The 16,858-nt window shown below is 35.9% G+C and overlaps 1 protein-coding gene and 1 long non-coding RNA gene across 2 annotated transcripts; one reads left to right on the top strand and one right to left on the bottom strand.

The window, feature by feature from the left end:
• Positions 1-6,323: 6,323 nt before the first annotated feature.
• LOC128228902 (39S ribosomal protein L54, mitochondrial-like) lies at positions 6,324-8,228 on the bottom strand. Its single transcript, XM_052940448.1, has 2 exons — positions 8,074-8,228; positions 6,324-7,055 (listed from the first exon to the last, which is right to left on the bottom strand). Exons 1-2 carry the CDS (start codon positions 8,192-8,194, stop codon positions 6,784-6,786), a joined length of 393 nt encoding a protein of 130 aa, XP_052796408.1. The 5' UTR covers positions 8,195-8,228; the 3' UTR covers positions 6,324-6,783.
• On the top strand, positions 8,163-13,342 carry LOC128228904 (uncharacterized). The gene is made up of 2 exons (XR_008260003.1): positions 8,163-8,301; positions 9,846-13,342. It is a non-coding gene; the product is annotated as an uncharacterized LOC128228904 (long non-coding RNA).
• The last annotated feature ends 3,516 nt before the right edge of the window (positions 13,343-16,858 follow it).

The raw sequence follows: 16,858 nt of genomic DNA, 5'->3' as shown, positions 1-16,858 counted from the left end.
CTTTTCCAGCTAAATATTCTTGCTTTTATGCATAATTACCCGTATAGTTAAAAACAGTTCCTATAGATAGTTCACTAACGACTTCGGTGTTTTGGCCATCATAGGTCCAGCTTTCCTGCGGTAATAAACGTCCGCGCTTACGAAATACCATAATTTTGGTTTTATTAGTATTAACTTTGAGACCCCAAGTATTACAATAAGTATTAAGTTAATCCAACTGATGTTGAGTTACAGCCGGTGTCTTTCCTAAAATGTATCTTGTAAAAATAATTCTAGGTCTTCGACAAATAGTGAAAAAATATTGGGGACATTACCTCCCCTTGTCGTAAGCCAACTGCATAACTAAAGTATTCTGGGTATGATGAACATGATTTTACACAAGATTTAACATTCTCATACATATCTGTCATAACATTCAATATTTTCCCTTGAATACCACATTTATATAATTTTAACCACAGTGCATTTCTATAAATAGTGTCAAAACACTTCATCAAATCGACAAATATAACGTACAATCGTTTATTTTCGTTCATATATTTTTGAATTAAAGACGTAAGTAAAAATATAGAGTCGACAGTCGATCAACCTTTACGAAGTCCGAATTGTGTTGGACCCCCTGAATGTATCTCCGATAAAGACACTACCCAGAAGAGAGTGATGATAGAACGCCGAGGTAAGGTCTTTCCGGGAAGAAATAAAGTCAGGCCGGTTCGAATTACTATTAACTTTGGTCATAAGATGACTGTTTTAGTGAGGGTCTTTTTGGAAATAATTGCACTATTAATTCTAGAATTTAGCTGCTTTGCATGGTGATGGTATGAGGTATTGCGAATATTTTTCAAGCCAGACCCCAAGCGACAGATCAAGGGGTCCCCCAAAATCCAAGATGGCCGCCAAGATGGCCGCCGATTATTTGCCATTTGGGTGACTTGGATTATTTATGAAATTAGTGCCGTCATTATACTTTATTCAAACAAATTTTTATTAAATCCTATTTGTTATAAGTTAGTTATTAAAATGTGATAGTTTTCTAAATAATCATAAGTCGAGGTCAAGGTCAAACTCAAGGTCAAATTAAAAAAAAAGTAAAAAAAAAATGATTTCACCACGAATAAGCACTGGTATTGAAGCATTTATAGTTATTTAGATAGATAAGCTTATTTCTAGGTAAGTATCAGCTATACACAAATCCAATAAACAGTAATCTGTTGTTAGTAGAAGTAGGCTTTAGAATAAAACACTTAAGGACAATTCAAGGTCAGGGTCAAGGTCATATTAAAGTCAACCAATAAAAAATACGAAAAATATACGATATCAAACTCCGCGCAGTGTTACTTCCCTTGCAGTACAGTAATCACTGCCTTCACAAATATCACGTGATGATAGAAACGGCACGTGATTGCAATTTACAAAATGGACGGAACACCTTTAAAAGAAATTCCAGCAACATGTTTCATTTGTTTAGAAAATAAACGATTTTATTCCATAAAAGGAAAAAATGCAAAACGTTCGATACATGTCTGAATAGCTAACAACACATCCATGTTGATATTGTAATTTGTAAATCCTACTTTCAATTTGAAAAAAGACCGAACATTTCCGAATGTTTTTTTTAATTGTTATTTTTTTATAAAACATATTATGCCTATCAACTGGCGTAAAGTAATTATTTAAGAAAGGATATAAGAATAAATATATGTGATTAAAAAAAATGCCATTAAAAGTTTTCATCCAATTTTGGATGAAAATCTTGTGGTGGCAGTGATTACTGTACTGCAAGGGAAGTAACACTGCGCGGAGTTTGATACGATATAACATAATAAATCGAAGTATGTTAATGTCATAATGTTGTACTATAAGTTTGTTTTGCATAATATATTACAAACTATGTTTCTGCTGTAAACAATGTATATAATTAATATATATATACTTCTATAACTTTATTATTCAGGGAAATATCATAAGCAATACCATAAGAAGATCGTGTAAAGCAGCCACACTGGTTGCATTTACTACGGAGGACAAGTTTTTATAAATTATGGGTATGGTAAACCAAGCTTACACAATAAAGACATAATATGATACACAAAGTTATGCAATAGCTACACTATAGTTTACTGTAAAACTCTACTTGTGAAATTACACATTTAAAATAAATTTACAGTCTATCACAAAGCCCAGTGCATTTACACAAGGCTGTACATGGAAGATTAGCCTTCACACATTTGCATCGCCCACGACAGCCCTTGTCCCTGTCACATCCACACTTCAGAAGATCCATACATGACTTTGCTGCTGGTAAGAGTGTTAACCACACTGGTTGCCATGTTGAATTGGGGTATTCTTTCTTTGTCCAACCATGCGAAGCTGGGGAAGGTAGTGTTGGCGATGGACTTAGGGATTGTCCCCAACAGAAGCCGGCCTGGTATACCGCCCGTTGTGTATGTTGGTACAGGGCATCAGATGTGGGTGGTATCAAATCGATGGAGCGAGCTTTCTGTGTGAAGAGTTCTTGACGGGCACTATTAGTTGTTTCACATATACTTGATCTGTCATACATGAGAACTACAAATCGTTCAATTATCGGCATAGTGGGTAATTCACCAAACTGTGACAGCGAAGGAGGGTGGCTACTGTTTTCATGTGCAAAAAAACTCACTAAGATCACCTTTCCGAACCTGACATGACACATACAGCCGCGAAAAGAGGGCACAGTTCTCTTTCAGCGATGAAACCTCAAGCTTCTGTTTTGTTGCTTTTCGTACTGAACGTCTACTGTTTTGTTTAATTGTATCAGCCACTGATTTTACTTGTGATTCAAGCCTTTCACGTACGTATGTATTGTATTGAGCTTTGCCTAATTCTGTTACAGTTTTGATGCTTTCAGCCACAGATTGATCAGCGATATCTCTTGTGTCAAGAACTAACAAAACATTTGATTTTTCAGCAAATGGGTTCCCGAGGTCATGTATTACAGATACCAACTCACTCACTTGTTGCTGAAACGTGACTTGAATACTTCTTGTTTGTTCATGATGTTTATTGCTCATCTGAGCTGCAGAAATACTGTTGGAATCTTCATATTTATGAATAAGCCTGGCTAATTCAGGACCACATAACATCCAACGTAATAACTGTGCCGGGTTTTCTGTTAAACCAACTGCCCCACCATCATCTTTTATCAATTTATTGTTTTGTTCATGTGCCTGATCCAGTGGAAGTGCAGAAAATCTCCTTGCTGTCTTCTTCAAACAAAAATGTCCCTTTTCAAATTCAGTTGCAACCACAGGAACATTCTTCTTGCGAAGTAACATGTCCTTGATATGTACTGGAATCCAGCGGGCATAATTATTGTGATCAAGTGCAAAGAACCATGGCACTAGTTCTATCAGAGAGTTCACATATAATTGAAAGTTTCCTTCTCTAAGCGAGCGAATGAAGGTGAAACTTGTAAGTTCTAGAGTTAAGATCAATGCCCAGAACAAAAACATGGGACTTTCATTCTGTCGTACATCAACCCACATTTCAAGACTCATTTCGGGGCCTATTTCATCTTTTGTAGCTTCAACATATTCATCATACTGTTGCTTCATGAGTACATACAGGGCAGCTGCTGTCACTTGGTGTGCATGTCTGGTCCTAGAAATGTTTGTTGCATTTAAAAATGAATCTGCAGTGCCAGGTGTAGCAATATTTGCTTGTGTGAGTACAGAACTCCATCCACTGTCTTGAAGTAAATCCCCGATTGTTTTCAAGGCTGCTAATTCAATATGGAGACCACCAAACATCACAACAAACTTTTCCTCATCAAAATCATTTGGCCATGTCCACTGAATTTATTTAGCAAGGGCAAATAATGGTTGATCTGCCGCCATTACTGGTATCTGGCCGGGATTTAAGTAAGACACTGTCTTCTTTACTATTGTATACTATAAAATAGTTTGATATTTAAATGCATATATTAAGAAAAACATGCTTTATGTTCCACATTTCTAAAACAAATCATATCTTTGTGTTTTATTGATTGATTTTAGATATTTTCGCATACTTACATACTTACAGTCGGCCATTCTTACCCATTATCTTAGCTTAAATAGACAATTAAACAAATATTAATCTGTCATGTAAATTGATCTTAATACTTTATCTTTATTTATTGCTTGAATTTTCAGATTAATGTTAATATCAAGGACCAGTAAAGAGGACAAAACTAGAATAAACGGAAATTTTGTCTCCACAGGGAAAATGATAGTCACCTTAGAAACCATATTTGGTTGTCATGGTTACCAACTAGAATATCATAAGCATCATACAATGAAACAACATGAATTGGGCTTCCAATATATAAACATTGTTCACCTTTTTTCATCACATTGCTTCAATACCAGTGCTTATTCGTGGTGAAATCATTTTTTTTTTTTACTTTTTTTTAATTTGACCTCGAGTTTGACCTTGACCTCGACTTATGATTATTTAGAAAACTATCACATTTTAATAACTAACTTATAACAAATAGGATTTAATAAAAATTTGTTTGAATAAAGTATAATGACGGCACTAATTTCATAAATAATCCAAGTCACCCAAATGGCAAATAATCGGCGGCCATCTTGGATTATGGGAGAACCCTCGATCTGACGCTTGGGGTCTGGCTTGCAAAATATTCGCAAGACCTCATACTATCACCATACAAAGTGGCTCATTTCTAGAATTAATAGTGCAATTCTATGAAATATCCCCCAAAAAGACCCTCACTATTTTAGATGTTCCTAAGTTGAAAAATGATCCGCAATTTTCAGGTATCTATTTCTCTCAATACCTTACCAGGAAACAGCGTGAACATGCGCATCAGTTGACTGTAAAATTGCCGTACATGTAATAGTGGGGAGAAAACCCTGACAATATGCAGGTTAGGATTGTGAAATTGAATTAAACCAGGCCTAGAAATAGGCAGTAACACATTAACTGGTCGTGGCAGAAGGCAGGCTGCACCTGTGGTCATACATGGAGGTGGCAGCGGTTTTCGTCCTTTATTCTTCGGATGAAGAATCTAAAAACTGTACGCATGTTTAAAGTTCTTCAAATTATGTTGGTTCTAATTTTTGATGAGTATCACAATAAAAATGTTTTCATGAAAGCTGTTTACTGGGAAATCTTTATCACATCTTTTCATAGCTTATAACCTCATTGTGAAATTGGGTCTCACCGAACTCTACAAATGGAGAATACAATATCTTCTAACAAGGTGGCGGGCGGTTTCGTTAAAACCAACATTTCGCGTGCCAGTATAACTTTATAACGAATAGTGATCGAGGGGTCATTTTTCTATATAAATCAATGTGTTAAAGCGGAAAACACATTTATGATATTAAAACAAATGACATTTTGTAGCAGGATGTATGATTATAGAGGATTGAGTATACATGCTGTCCACAAGCACAATGGTCCAACCTTTTTGACCCGAGATGACCGATATTCACACTGGTCCTATGTCAACATGGCGATGTTTAAGTATGGAGTTCTCTTTAGGTGTGACCTTTGACATACTGACAAATGTATGACCTTTGAAATACTGACAAACATATTAAACTTGACATGCCATCTCCTCGTGGTTAACGTTTGTGCCAAATAATAAGTCCCAAAATGCATTGACAAGCTGAAGAAGGGCAGAAAATTCTAACCAATATAACTTTAACTTTAGTGACCATGAACTTTTACATACCGACATGAGTCTCCATATTACAGACCCAACAATGAATGTTGACCAATGGCCCTCGAACATGACCTTACTCTTTGACCTACTGACAGGAGTTTGTAGCGTGGTGCTTGCTTCTGATGGTGAACATATACTCCAAATTATAATTATTTTAAAAGTCCTGAAATGCATGGCCAAACTATAAGGACTTTTGACCTATAACCTTTTAAGTAAGACCTTGACCCCTTACCTACAGACATAGGTCTTGCTCAAAATGCACTGTCTTTCCATGGTGAAGACGTTTTTTTGTGGTAATTTATTTTTTAAAATATCTCTATGCTGCGAAGCATGTGAAATTATGAAACTTCTATTTCTTTCCAAAACATCAAGATGGACAGACTGAAACACAGATTGACAATGCCAAATTTATGTCCCTCCAACCAAACCTTCGGCCGTAAATACATTGCTCATGTCAAATATACATGATATGGTCAAAGTACCCTTTCCTGATACATAAAATATTATATAATCCAGCATACAAGTGTCTTTTATCCTTTGAGTCCCATCAACTTCTTGTTCACCGATTTGTTTTATCCGATTTGTACATACCAGTAAAGAAACAATATCACTTTTAATACCTTTACTAAAAAATGCTGTTATAAATTGCTCATTTATGCAACTGTCCTAATTTGAAATGCAGGTACTGGCACAACAGCAGTCTAAACAGGAGGTTCAAGCACTTGAAATGCATATAAATGAACTACTTTTAAGACATAGTACACAAAAGGTGTTTTTAAATTAATATTGAGGAAATTCATACATGCACAATCTTGTGAGATCTTTTGCAGTTGAACATTCAATATAAAACTACTTAACTGATATTTTATATTTTGCACATACATGTATACCTTTAACAGTTGTACACTCATAGAACCTATTCTACAGTACAACAAAAATACAACTCTTTCCTGTTAATTATATCAGGAGTGAGAAAAAGAACATTTTAACCTGAAAAAACACAAAAGCCTTATTTGCTTGAAACACATAATGACATTGTTTTCACAAGTTATCAAAACACACAATGCCTAAAATTTGCTAAGACCTTTTAATTTATTATTGTTTCTGAAGGCCAATTTTCTAAGTCGCCTCCAGTAGAGTGGGTCTTCTTCATCAAGTTCCTCAAGCGGTACAAAAGTCCTCTCAGTCTTGAGTTTCCAGAGCCATTCTGGGTAGTCCTCATCCTTCCCCAGCACAGGGTCTTCACCTTCCTTGTAAATGTTCCCTCCACACAGACGTGTACACAACACATCAGCATCTGTCTCCACCTCAAACTTTTTTCCCGATTTTGATGGCGCTCCTTTAGTTACAAGCAAAAGAATAGTTGTTAAGAAATATTTGTTTAAAATATCTCTCGTAATGTGCCTTAAAAACATCAATATTAAAAGCTTTAGAATTTATTTATTACTTAAAGCTCACAGATTGAGCGTTTTGACAACTTTTAAAAAAAAAATTCTTGGTATGAGCCAATATTTCCGTAAATGCATTAAAACCAAGAGATATTGTTAGACTGCAGCCAAAATATCATTGCAGGTTTTCAAGATAATATTCAATAATTTTTGTTCTATTCTGAAATCTAATTTAAAGCGTTAGTAACACTGTTAGCCAAAAACTTTCATTTTTGTATATGAATATGAAAAATTGCGATCTAGTCTTTTGCCAGCAGTCTTATAATAATCACTGGTTTTCAGATATCTACGCAAAAATTGTGTTATTCAGACAATTTTTTTTTTTTAAAGTTGTCAAAATGGTCCATCTGTGAGAGTGCAGCTTTTAGTTTTAGTTTTTCTGGGATTACCAGATTGAGTTTGATTAAAAAAAGCTGGGAGTCTGACAAAAGAAACCCAATCAAGTTTCAAACAGTGATGTCTGACAAAAGAAACCCAATCAAGTTTCAAACAGTGATTGAATTGTTTTCATAAATTTGGGGTTTTGCAGCTCACCAATGTGCTCTGGCTAAAACATGTGTATACCGACATTCACACCAACACTACTTCAAACTTTGCAGAAATTATAAATTTACTTCTATTTTGCTTAACTTAACCAGCTGCCGCTGTTGTTCTGGGCGAGGGTTGTTGATACGTAATTAATAAGTATAAAAGAAATAACTATTAACACCGACATATGGTTAACTTAGTTTATGTCCTTGCTATTACTTACTTGAGTGTGTGTGTGTGTGTGTGTGTGTGTGCGTGTGCGTGTGTGTGTGTGTGTGTGTGTGTGTGTGTGTGTGTGCGTGTGTGATAAATTTAGTTGTTTGTAACCTAGATAAACTTTAGAAAAATATTTACTGATGTACGTTAAAGAAAATGAAATACCCTTTTTAGGTGCAGCTACTGCATATTTGGCCTGTTGAATAACATACAACCTGGCAACTGAATATGTGGTATTTTGATGAAATATGCATTTTGTCAGCGATTTTACAATCATCCCTGACATTGTGCTCGACACAATATGTTTTGTTGTAAAATTAGCAAAATCAGACTCAAGGCGAAGCAACAACAACTTTTAAAATTGAAATTTATTTGCTGTTGCTATTGAACAAGGTAAGCATTATATGTCTTTTACACAAAAATGTTTTGCTTCAAGCATGTTGCTCCAATTTGTAGACCTAGTAAATTGTATAAATTCCGGACGATTATTTCGGACATAGTAATGCACCAGTCAATTGTAACCACGGCCCCTCCAGGTCCGGGGAATAACGGGGACTTTGACTTTCGGCCCAGCCAAGCCCGGGTAAAACCCCCGCCCTGCGGGCACGTACTGATGGTAAAATCCCCGCCAAAACCCCCCCGCACAACAGGGACCCTTCGTAAGGCACATTCCCCTCTGTATTTGGTGTGAATACAAAACCACTGCATTCACCTGTCACTGCGGGGCCACCGAGAAGGTAAAAACACAGCCCATTTCCCCGGCTATCCCCGATCCCCGGTATACCCCCGTACCTTGGCGGGGGGGGGGGGGCGTGGTTACAATTGACTGGTGCATAATGTCTTAGACTTAGTAAAATATGAGGGATCCTGCTAAAAGCCACACCGAAGTACTTACAGCTAATTAAAATTAAATTTACCTCTCCTCATATCCTTTTTTCATTGTATTTTTTATTTATTTATATCTTTTCAAAAGTTAACTTGAATTTACCGTCTCCGTGGCCTAGTGGATAAGCGTCCGCCTACGGAGCGGGAGGTCGTGGGTTCGATCCCTGGCCGCGTCATACCAAAAGACGTTAAAAGTTGGAACAAGTAGCTCCCTTGCCTGGCGCTTGGCATTTAAAGGGTAGTGCTTGGTAAAGTGGTGTACTCAGTACTGGTTTAACCCAGGAAAGTTGTACCCCGTGTATCGGTGCTTTACACCGAGCACGTAAAAGAACCAAGGGGTCTCATCGAAAAAGAGCTAGGGTCTCGCACCCGGACTTCCTTGTATCCCACCACTGTCTCTTCAGCGTGCTGTCCCTTCAGCAAAAACAAAGGACCCCGTTGGAAATAAGTGCTTGCACTTTCACGGGTTATCCTTGATCACAAGGTCTAAAGAAATACATACATACATACATACATACGAACACTCCAGTATGCAACGTAGCTAGTAAATAAGTAATAGTATGCAACACTACGTCTTCAAAAACTTCTAAAATATAAGTTCATATTAAATACGTTGTTAAACATTTATACGCCAACTCATAGGCTATATGTATAACTGGTATTTTGGAAAAAAACTTGAAAAGTCATATTTCCCAAAATGTGCTTTCTTTTCTGAATATGTACCAGTCCAGGTCATATGAGAGGGCTTGGCAAAACTTATTATATTTTCATTCTATGAGTAAGTTCTTCAGTGGCCAAGTACAACTTATACTGAGATAGCATTATGTTTGCTATAAAAGACATGTACTTAGTGTTTATTTGCATTAATGATGGATATATAATTATACAGTTTTGCATTTTCAATTTTAGATATTAACATTTTGTTAAAGCAATTAATAGATTTAGAGTCTTGACTCTAGGCTATTGAACCTACTTTTAAGTCATTTGACTTTTTCAAAGATCTATACTTTGCAATCATCAGTAGGTCATGCTTGTTTTCTGTTATTTCATAGGTTGGTGGCCTGCATGGTTGTTCCCATTTATGTGTTCTGCACATAATATGAAAGTCACTCTTCAACACTGCATTAGATGGAAATAAAGTTTTAATTTCTTTTTAATTTGCAAGAATTAAAAAAGAAAAGATTGAAAAATAGTTTAAAAATGACACCTCCACAAACATATGAGCTTACAGGTGTGTCTTTGACAGTGGTGCTATTTGCAGCAGCAGTGTTTATGTGGCTTTGTGTTAAGATGGTTCTTAGTGTAGCACAGTGGGCATTAAAGAAGCATGAAGCTAGTTCTTCAGACAACACTTCAAATGACAATCAAGAAGCATCAGAAGAGACAGACCAGGCCACAGAAGAAGACAACACTGTTGAACCACCAGATTTGGACATAAAGAAGGGAAACTGACCTGAAACTGAGGAGGACATCACATATCACTAGCATGCAAACTAATTTTTTACCCCAATAGTTCAATCCCATATATCACTTGTCCTATTTTACAATAATTTGAGGTTTGATAGAAAATGTGTTTATTTTACTATTTGCAATACATCTATTATATAATTTCTTGATTAAATTTAAGATCATAGGTAAATACAATATAGAGTGAAAAAAAAACTGGCAGCATTTATGTATTGGTGTTTTATGTACAACTTTATACATGTGCTTTGCTTTTGGTATGCTTGAGTATACATATATGCAATTTCTGTAATACAGCTTGTGTATATTTTGTATGTATACCCTTTTATACCTCCGACAAACGAAGTTTGAAGGGGTATATTGGAGTCACCCTTTGGTGGGTCTGTCGGTCGGTCCGTTGCAATTTATCTTGTCCGGAGCATAACTTAAAAACTACTGGATGGAATTGGATTAAACTTCATACAATGGTAGAGCATAATGAGAGGAAGTGCCGTGTACAATAACCATAACTCTATTCTTGCCTATTACTGAGTTATTGCCCTTTGTTACTTTTTTTTGTCCGGAGTATAACTTGAAAAGTACTGGATGGAATTGATTGGACGTTCATACAATGGTAAAGCACAATGAGAGGAAGTGCAGTGTTCAAGAACCATAACTCTACTTTAGATAATCACTGAGTTATTGCCCTTTATTATTTTTTTTGCTGTCATTTTTTTCCAGACATTAATTTGCAAACTGCTAGATGGAATTTATTAAAACTTAATACAATGGTAAAGCACAATGAGAGGAAGTGCAGTGCACAAGAACCATAACTCTATTTCAGCTAATTACAGAGTAACTGCCCTTTGTTACTTTTTTCTTGTCCGAAGCATAACTTGAAAACTATCAGATGGAATTTAATAGAACTTCATACAGTGATAGATCATTATGAGAGGGAGTGCAGTGTACAGGAACCGCAATTCTATTGAAGCTAATTACAGAGTAACTGCCCTTTGTTACTTTTTCTTGTCCGGAGCATAACTTGAAAACTATTGGATGGAATTAAATAATACTTCATACAGTGATAGATCATAATGAGAGAAAGTGCAGTGTATAGGAACTGCAATTCTATTTCAGCCAATTACAGAGTTACTGCCCTTTGTTACTTTATCTTGTCCGGAGCATAACTTGAAAACTATTGGATGGAATTTAATAATACTTCATACAGTGATAGATCATAATGAGAGGAGGTGCAGTGTACAGGAACTGCAATTCTATTTCAGCCAATTACATAGTTACTGCCCTTTGTTACTTTTTCTTGTCCGGAGCATATCTTGAAAAGTATTGGATGGAATTTAATAAAACTTCATACAGTGATAGATCGTAATGAGAGGAAGTGCATTGTACAGGAACCGCAATTCTGTTTCAGCCAATCACAGAGTTATTGCCCTTTGTTACGTATTTCTTGTCCGGAGCATAGCTTGAAAACTACCGGATGGAATGTAATAAAACTGTATACCATGGTACAGCACAATGAGAAGGAGTTCATTGTACATGAATCATTACACTATTTTAGCAAATAACAGAGTAATTCCCCTTTTCTGTGTTTTTTTGTCAAACTTTTGTCCGCACAGTAACTTGAAAACTACCAGATGGAATTTCATAAAACTTCATACAATGATAAATCATAATGAGAGGCGGCGTTCGGGGGTATTAATCACATTCAGTGATAGCTCTAGTTTAATGACACGGGATGTGATTGTAAACAAGCATACCAAATGCAGGCATTGTGTTTATAAATGGAAGCATTATCAGTGTGTGTATACCACGTGATAAATTGCGTCATAAATGCCACGTCGGAAGGCAATATTTTGATTGGAAAAATACTTTAAACAAAGATAACTTCTCTATTTCTTCACCATTTTAAATGAAACATAGCGCAGTCTACGCCGTTAACAGAGCCCTGCCTTTGGTCTTTTACCAGAGTTTGATTGAGAGTTTAGTTTCTTTTAACACTTCGACAAACCTTTTCTCAATACGGCCGTCTGACGTAGCACTGTCAAAACATGATTTTGGAAACAGGTTTGTCGAAGTGTTTGATGAAACTAATAACTTTACCAAATTTCGGTCATAAAACAAAAGCAGGGCTCTCTAAGAGACAGACTGCCCTTTGTTTCATTTAAAATGGTGTTGTGCAAGAAAAGTTATCTAAAATTTAAGTCTTCATTTAAAGCAAAATGTTGCCTTCCGACATAGCATATATATACAGTATGACGTTATTTATCACGTGGTATACACACACTGATCATTATGTGAATGCAATTTACTGGTACTTGTTTTTGCTAAGTTTCTTGACATATTGAATAAATATACTTATACATTCACATGTTTGGGAGCCCTTTACAGTTCCTAGACTCTAATTGTGTAATGTAAATTAAGGATATAAGACTAGTAGTGCTTAATCATTGCACATTTACATGTACTTTATAATGTAGGAATGCTTTAGCCTACATGTAACATCACAAAACGTATGCTATTTAAAGATTCATGATACCATACACAAAATGTGTTTACCATACACAAAATGTATACTGGTAAGGGACTTTTCGATATGAAATAGATGTTTGTCTTAAATAACTTGAGAAATACTGTGTATTTGAAATTTCACAGAGGGAAAGTTAGTCCAATGGTCTAAAAATAAGAATGAGATAAGATTTAAAATGTACCCTTATTTTAAGAATAGATTTACTTGCCAAATATACAAATGTACATGTATTTGCACACTTTTGAATATGGTATTCATTTTTTAAACAATGTGAACATTGTGTATGAAATATTTTGGGATGAATTTTTTTCCAAGTGGTTCAGTGGTAACGGGCGACACAGTGTTCCCAGATCAGTACAAACCTGCATGTGTCTGTATGTTAGCATTGTTGCATTTCTATTTAATTAAATGGTAAGGTTTGCTTATAAGTATGAACATGTTTTATCTATTCATACAGTAACTGGTGCAATGTGTTCAAGCATGTGTTTTTTTTTTATTTTCATCATCATTATAAAGTCATATTTATCATATGCCGGAGATATACAAACATGTATTCACTTACCTGTAGTTCTGTTACCTTTTCCCTTGCAAACGGATGGCCATGCAGTTTTGCTATTATTAAATGATTTTTTTCAAAGTCAACTGTCAGGCACGACAAACAAAATCGAATGAAAATATAAAAGCGCGGAAATGCGTCGCAATCGGAATTCAACCGAAAGTTGAAAAAAGCAAACTTGTAAATATTCACGTAGAATAAATATTCACGTAGAATAATTAATTTAGCTGTTTTATAATTAACATATAATCATGATTATTTTTATTACATGTTGCCAACGGTAAACATCACATTTGGCCAGTTTCTATCATTGTTATGCATGGTCAGTTGGCCGCGTATAAGTTACACTGTTGTGAGTATATGAGTACCGTTCAATGTTGGCAAGTTCAAGGATCGGAACCAGCGGATTGGGTCCAAATTAAAAAATAAATAAATAATATAACCATTTGATCAATCGACGATCGCTGAATGGGCACAATTCATGAAAAGTCTTTGATAGCCGAACAGATGCGCAACGCAATTTGGGATGGTGAAATGTCGTGAAAGTATGATATGCTCTTCGCCAATCGGAAAACGTTCGGCTTTTATATTTATATTTTGTAAATAAACATGAATAGTAATATGTAGGCTCAATATATAAAGCAGAAATGAAGATACATGCACTACCATATAAGGATGTATGTACCTACCTACCCAACCGGGGTGCGGCTGGCACATCTAGGAGATTCAGACAATTTTGTTATTTTCTTTTTCTAAAAAGAGCAGCGAATTTATCGAAATTCTGAGGATCGGAGTTGCTCCAGGCACCAATAATCCTTTGGGGGAAAATATGGCCATGTCTATTTTCCACATTGCGATCTCACCGAGCCTGTCGGAAATCATCCGCTGTCCAAATTTTCCTATACCCACCATCACCATTTCCATACAGATAAAAGGTCTTGTTTTAGGGCACAATGTGTCTGATTAATGTTTAAGGGCAAGCTCGGATTTACCTTTTATTCAATTGTCTGAATACTTCACATAGTTGTGTACGCCCATCACACAATTAGGTTACATAACTCCGTATTATACTAAATTTTGGTCCTCGATTCACTAAACAAATTTGGCTCAAGTTTTTGGGCAACTTTGGGGTTTAACTTAGATCTGTTTATTCAGTGACCTTCATACTAACCCGAGAGAAGTCATCACACAATTAGGTTACGAAACTCCAGAACTTTTTACTTTTTTGTTTGCTTTTGACAGGCACTTTATATATTTTTAAAAGTGAAACCTGGTCATAGAATGACGTATATGTCGTTGTGCGGGCGGCCCGATGGGAGAACGGCGTCAAACTCACCCATCTTTCATCATATTCTGTTTGGGGCCCCTAGGGTCAATGTCAATATTACTATAATATAGAAGAATGGTTAGTTCTTAATAACTTAAATCAGAGTTGACATATTGTTGCCAAATTCACTTGGTATATAGGAAGAGTTTGTAAAGACCTTTAATGGGATTGTGTTTTGTGCCCGAGAATCATGGCCAAGGTCAATGTCACTGTTACTAAAACAAACAAAAAATGTTAGTACTGAATTACATTAGTTTGGTTAAGTCCTTAGTGAGTGTTTGAGAACTTTCGTAGGATTGCGTATACCCTTGTGTCGACTTTCTATATGTTTATAACGGTTGCGGTTATAGTCATATGATTTAAATGTGTCAAGACGGCAGAAGCTTGACATTGTTGGTCTCCCATTTATCGTTCATGATACATCTGCTTTGTTTGGTGTTGCCCGTCACTCCGCTCCAGACATTCATGGTTGCATTGTCACAAACCTCATGTTACTTTGTTGATATAACAACAAGCCAACAGAAAAAGTTCTTGTTGTGCGAAAATGTGAACATTAAATAAATTCAGTGGTTAAAAACAAGAACACTACCAAATAATATAAAATGAATTTAGATGACAGTAACGTTTGTCTGTTGTGAAGAAACTTTACTATGTTTTCCATTTCATTCCCATTTATAATGGTGACTCGTGCATGGACCAGTGGCTGAAGAAAGGCGCCCTGTCGCTTAGATTTCGACGTTAACTTTGAAGCAAAAATGACGTATGTGACAATATCCGGAATAAACATCAAAGGAACGCTCTTTCAAGGCCAACCTAGGGTATCTTTCCAAAGACTGGAAAAAACGAAATGGTACGATGGCATAAACCACACATAATTCCAAGAAATGAAAGAAAATGCCAACCTCGTAACACTCTGGACGAAGAATTTCATTTGCCTTTAGAATGTCCAACGAATAATGTCTCCATCACGGAAACCATACATAAACAAATATTATTAGCGTAGCCCAAATATTATGAATTTCACTGAACGAATTTAACGAATAACAAATACTATACTTACTGTACGCATATTATCGTGTTTTATATATTTACCTACTGCAAAATTCCCAGACACGTGGACAATTATAAGTTAAAATTGGTCATATAAAACATGTATAAATAAAGTATAATATCATGGTCTAAAGACTTGTATAATCGTGCCAGTACATTTGCTTGTCTTGCTGCTTTCTTTAATTACAGACAGTAGACACATGCTGCTCAAAATTTAGCATGTTATAAATGTCAATTCCCACAATTTTACACTAGTGTCACATGAAATAATGTATTCATCAATTTCCAAATCCTTAAGATAATCACCTTTGTTTGAACCAATACATATTGCCTGAAACTGTTCGCGATTTGCTTGCATATGTTACTTTCAAACTATGAAATTAAAACTGCAATCTCAATTTCAAGAATATTGTTTTTAAATAGTTGATATATTTGTCCCAATTAGTGAGAGTGTCATCGTGTGCAGAATTGAAACAGTTGACCCTTTTTATAAAGAAGAAAATAATTCATGAGAATACTCTAGATCAGAGAACCAAAACTTGATCCCTCAAGACTACTTTGGCAATGTACATCCACTCAATATGCCGGTAATCACCTAATCTGACACATTGTTGACGGTTTGAACAATAATAATTTAAGAGTGCAGTAGAAGAGGACGAGACCCCATAGACTTAAAGTTTTTTAACAATCAGCTGACAAAGGAGATGTTCGAATGCCTTTGACAGGTCCATGAGATTGGCTGCAACATATTCATGTCTCTCCATGGCAACCTTTCTATTGCCTTAGAGGGGTTGTTTGGCAACCGAAACAATCTAAAAGCATTTCTTTTTCGAAAATGTGTTAGAATAATAGAACAGAGATTGATTGTTCAAGAGGTTTTGATTATAGCTGGTAGAATACTTACTGGCCTGTAGTTTTTATGCCCCCGAAGGTGGGCATATTAAAATCGCACCGTCAATCCGTCCGTCCGTCCGTGTGTCCGGCTCAATAACTCGTGTCCGGGCTGTAACTTTCCCTTGTATGGACAGATTTTAAAATAACTTGCCACATGTGTTCCACATACCAAGACGACGTGTCGCGTGCAATAGCCGTGTCCCTACCTCTTAGGTCAAGGTCACACTTAGTGTTTATTCACAATGGGGTG

The sequence above is a fragment of the Mya arenaria genome, chromosome 3 (assembly GCF_026914265.1).
Source record: "Mya arenaria isolate MELC-2E11 chromosome 3, ASM2691426v1".
NCBI classification, from domain to species: domain Eukaryota; kingdom Metazoa; phylum Mollusca; class Bivalvia; order Myida; family Myidae; genus Mya; species Mya arenaria.
This window is presented reverse-complemented; position numbering and strand designations above follow the sequence as displayed.

Excerpts from the sequence above, each read along its gene's own strand:
- LOC128228902 (XM_052940448.1), bottom strand. The coding sequence starts at position 8,194 with ATGTCAGGGATGATTGTAAAATCGCTGACAAAATGCATATTTCATCAA. Across the intron at positions 7,056-8,073 it reads AGTAGCTGCACCTAAAAAGG|GAGCGCCATCAAAATCGGGA; the intron begins GTATTTCATTTT and ends TTGTAACTAAAG.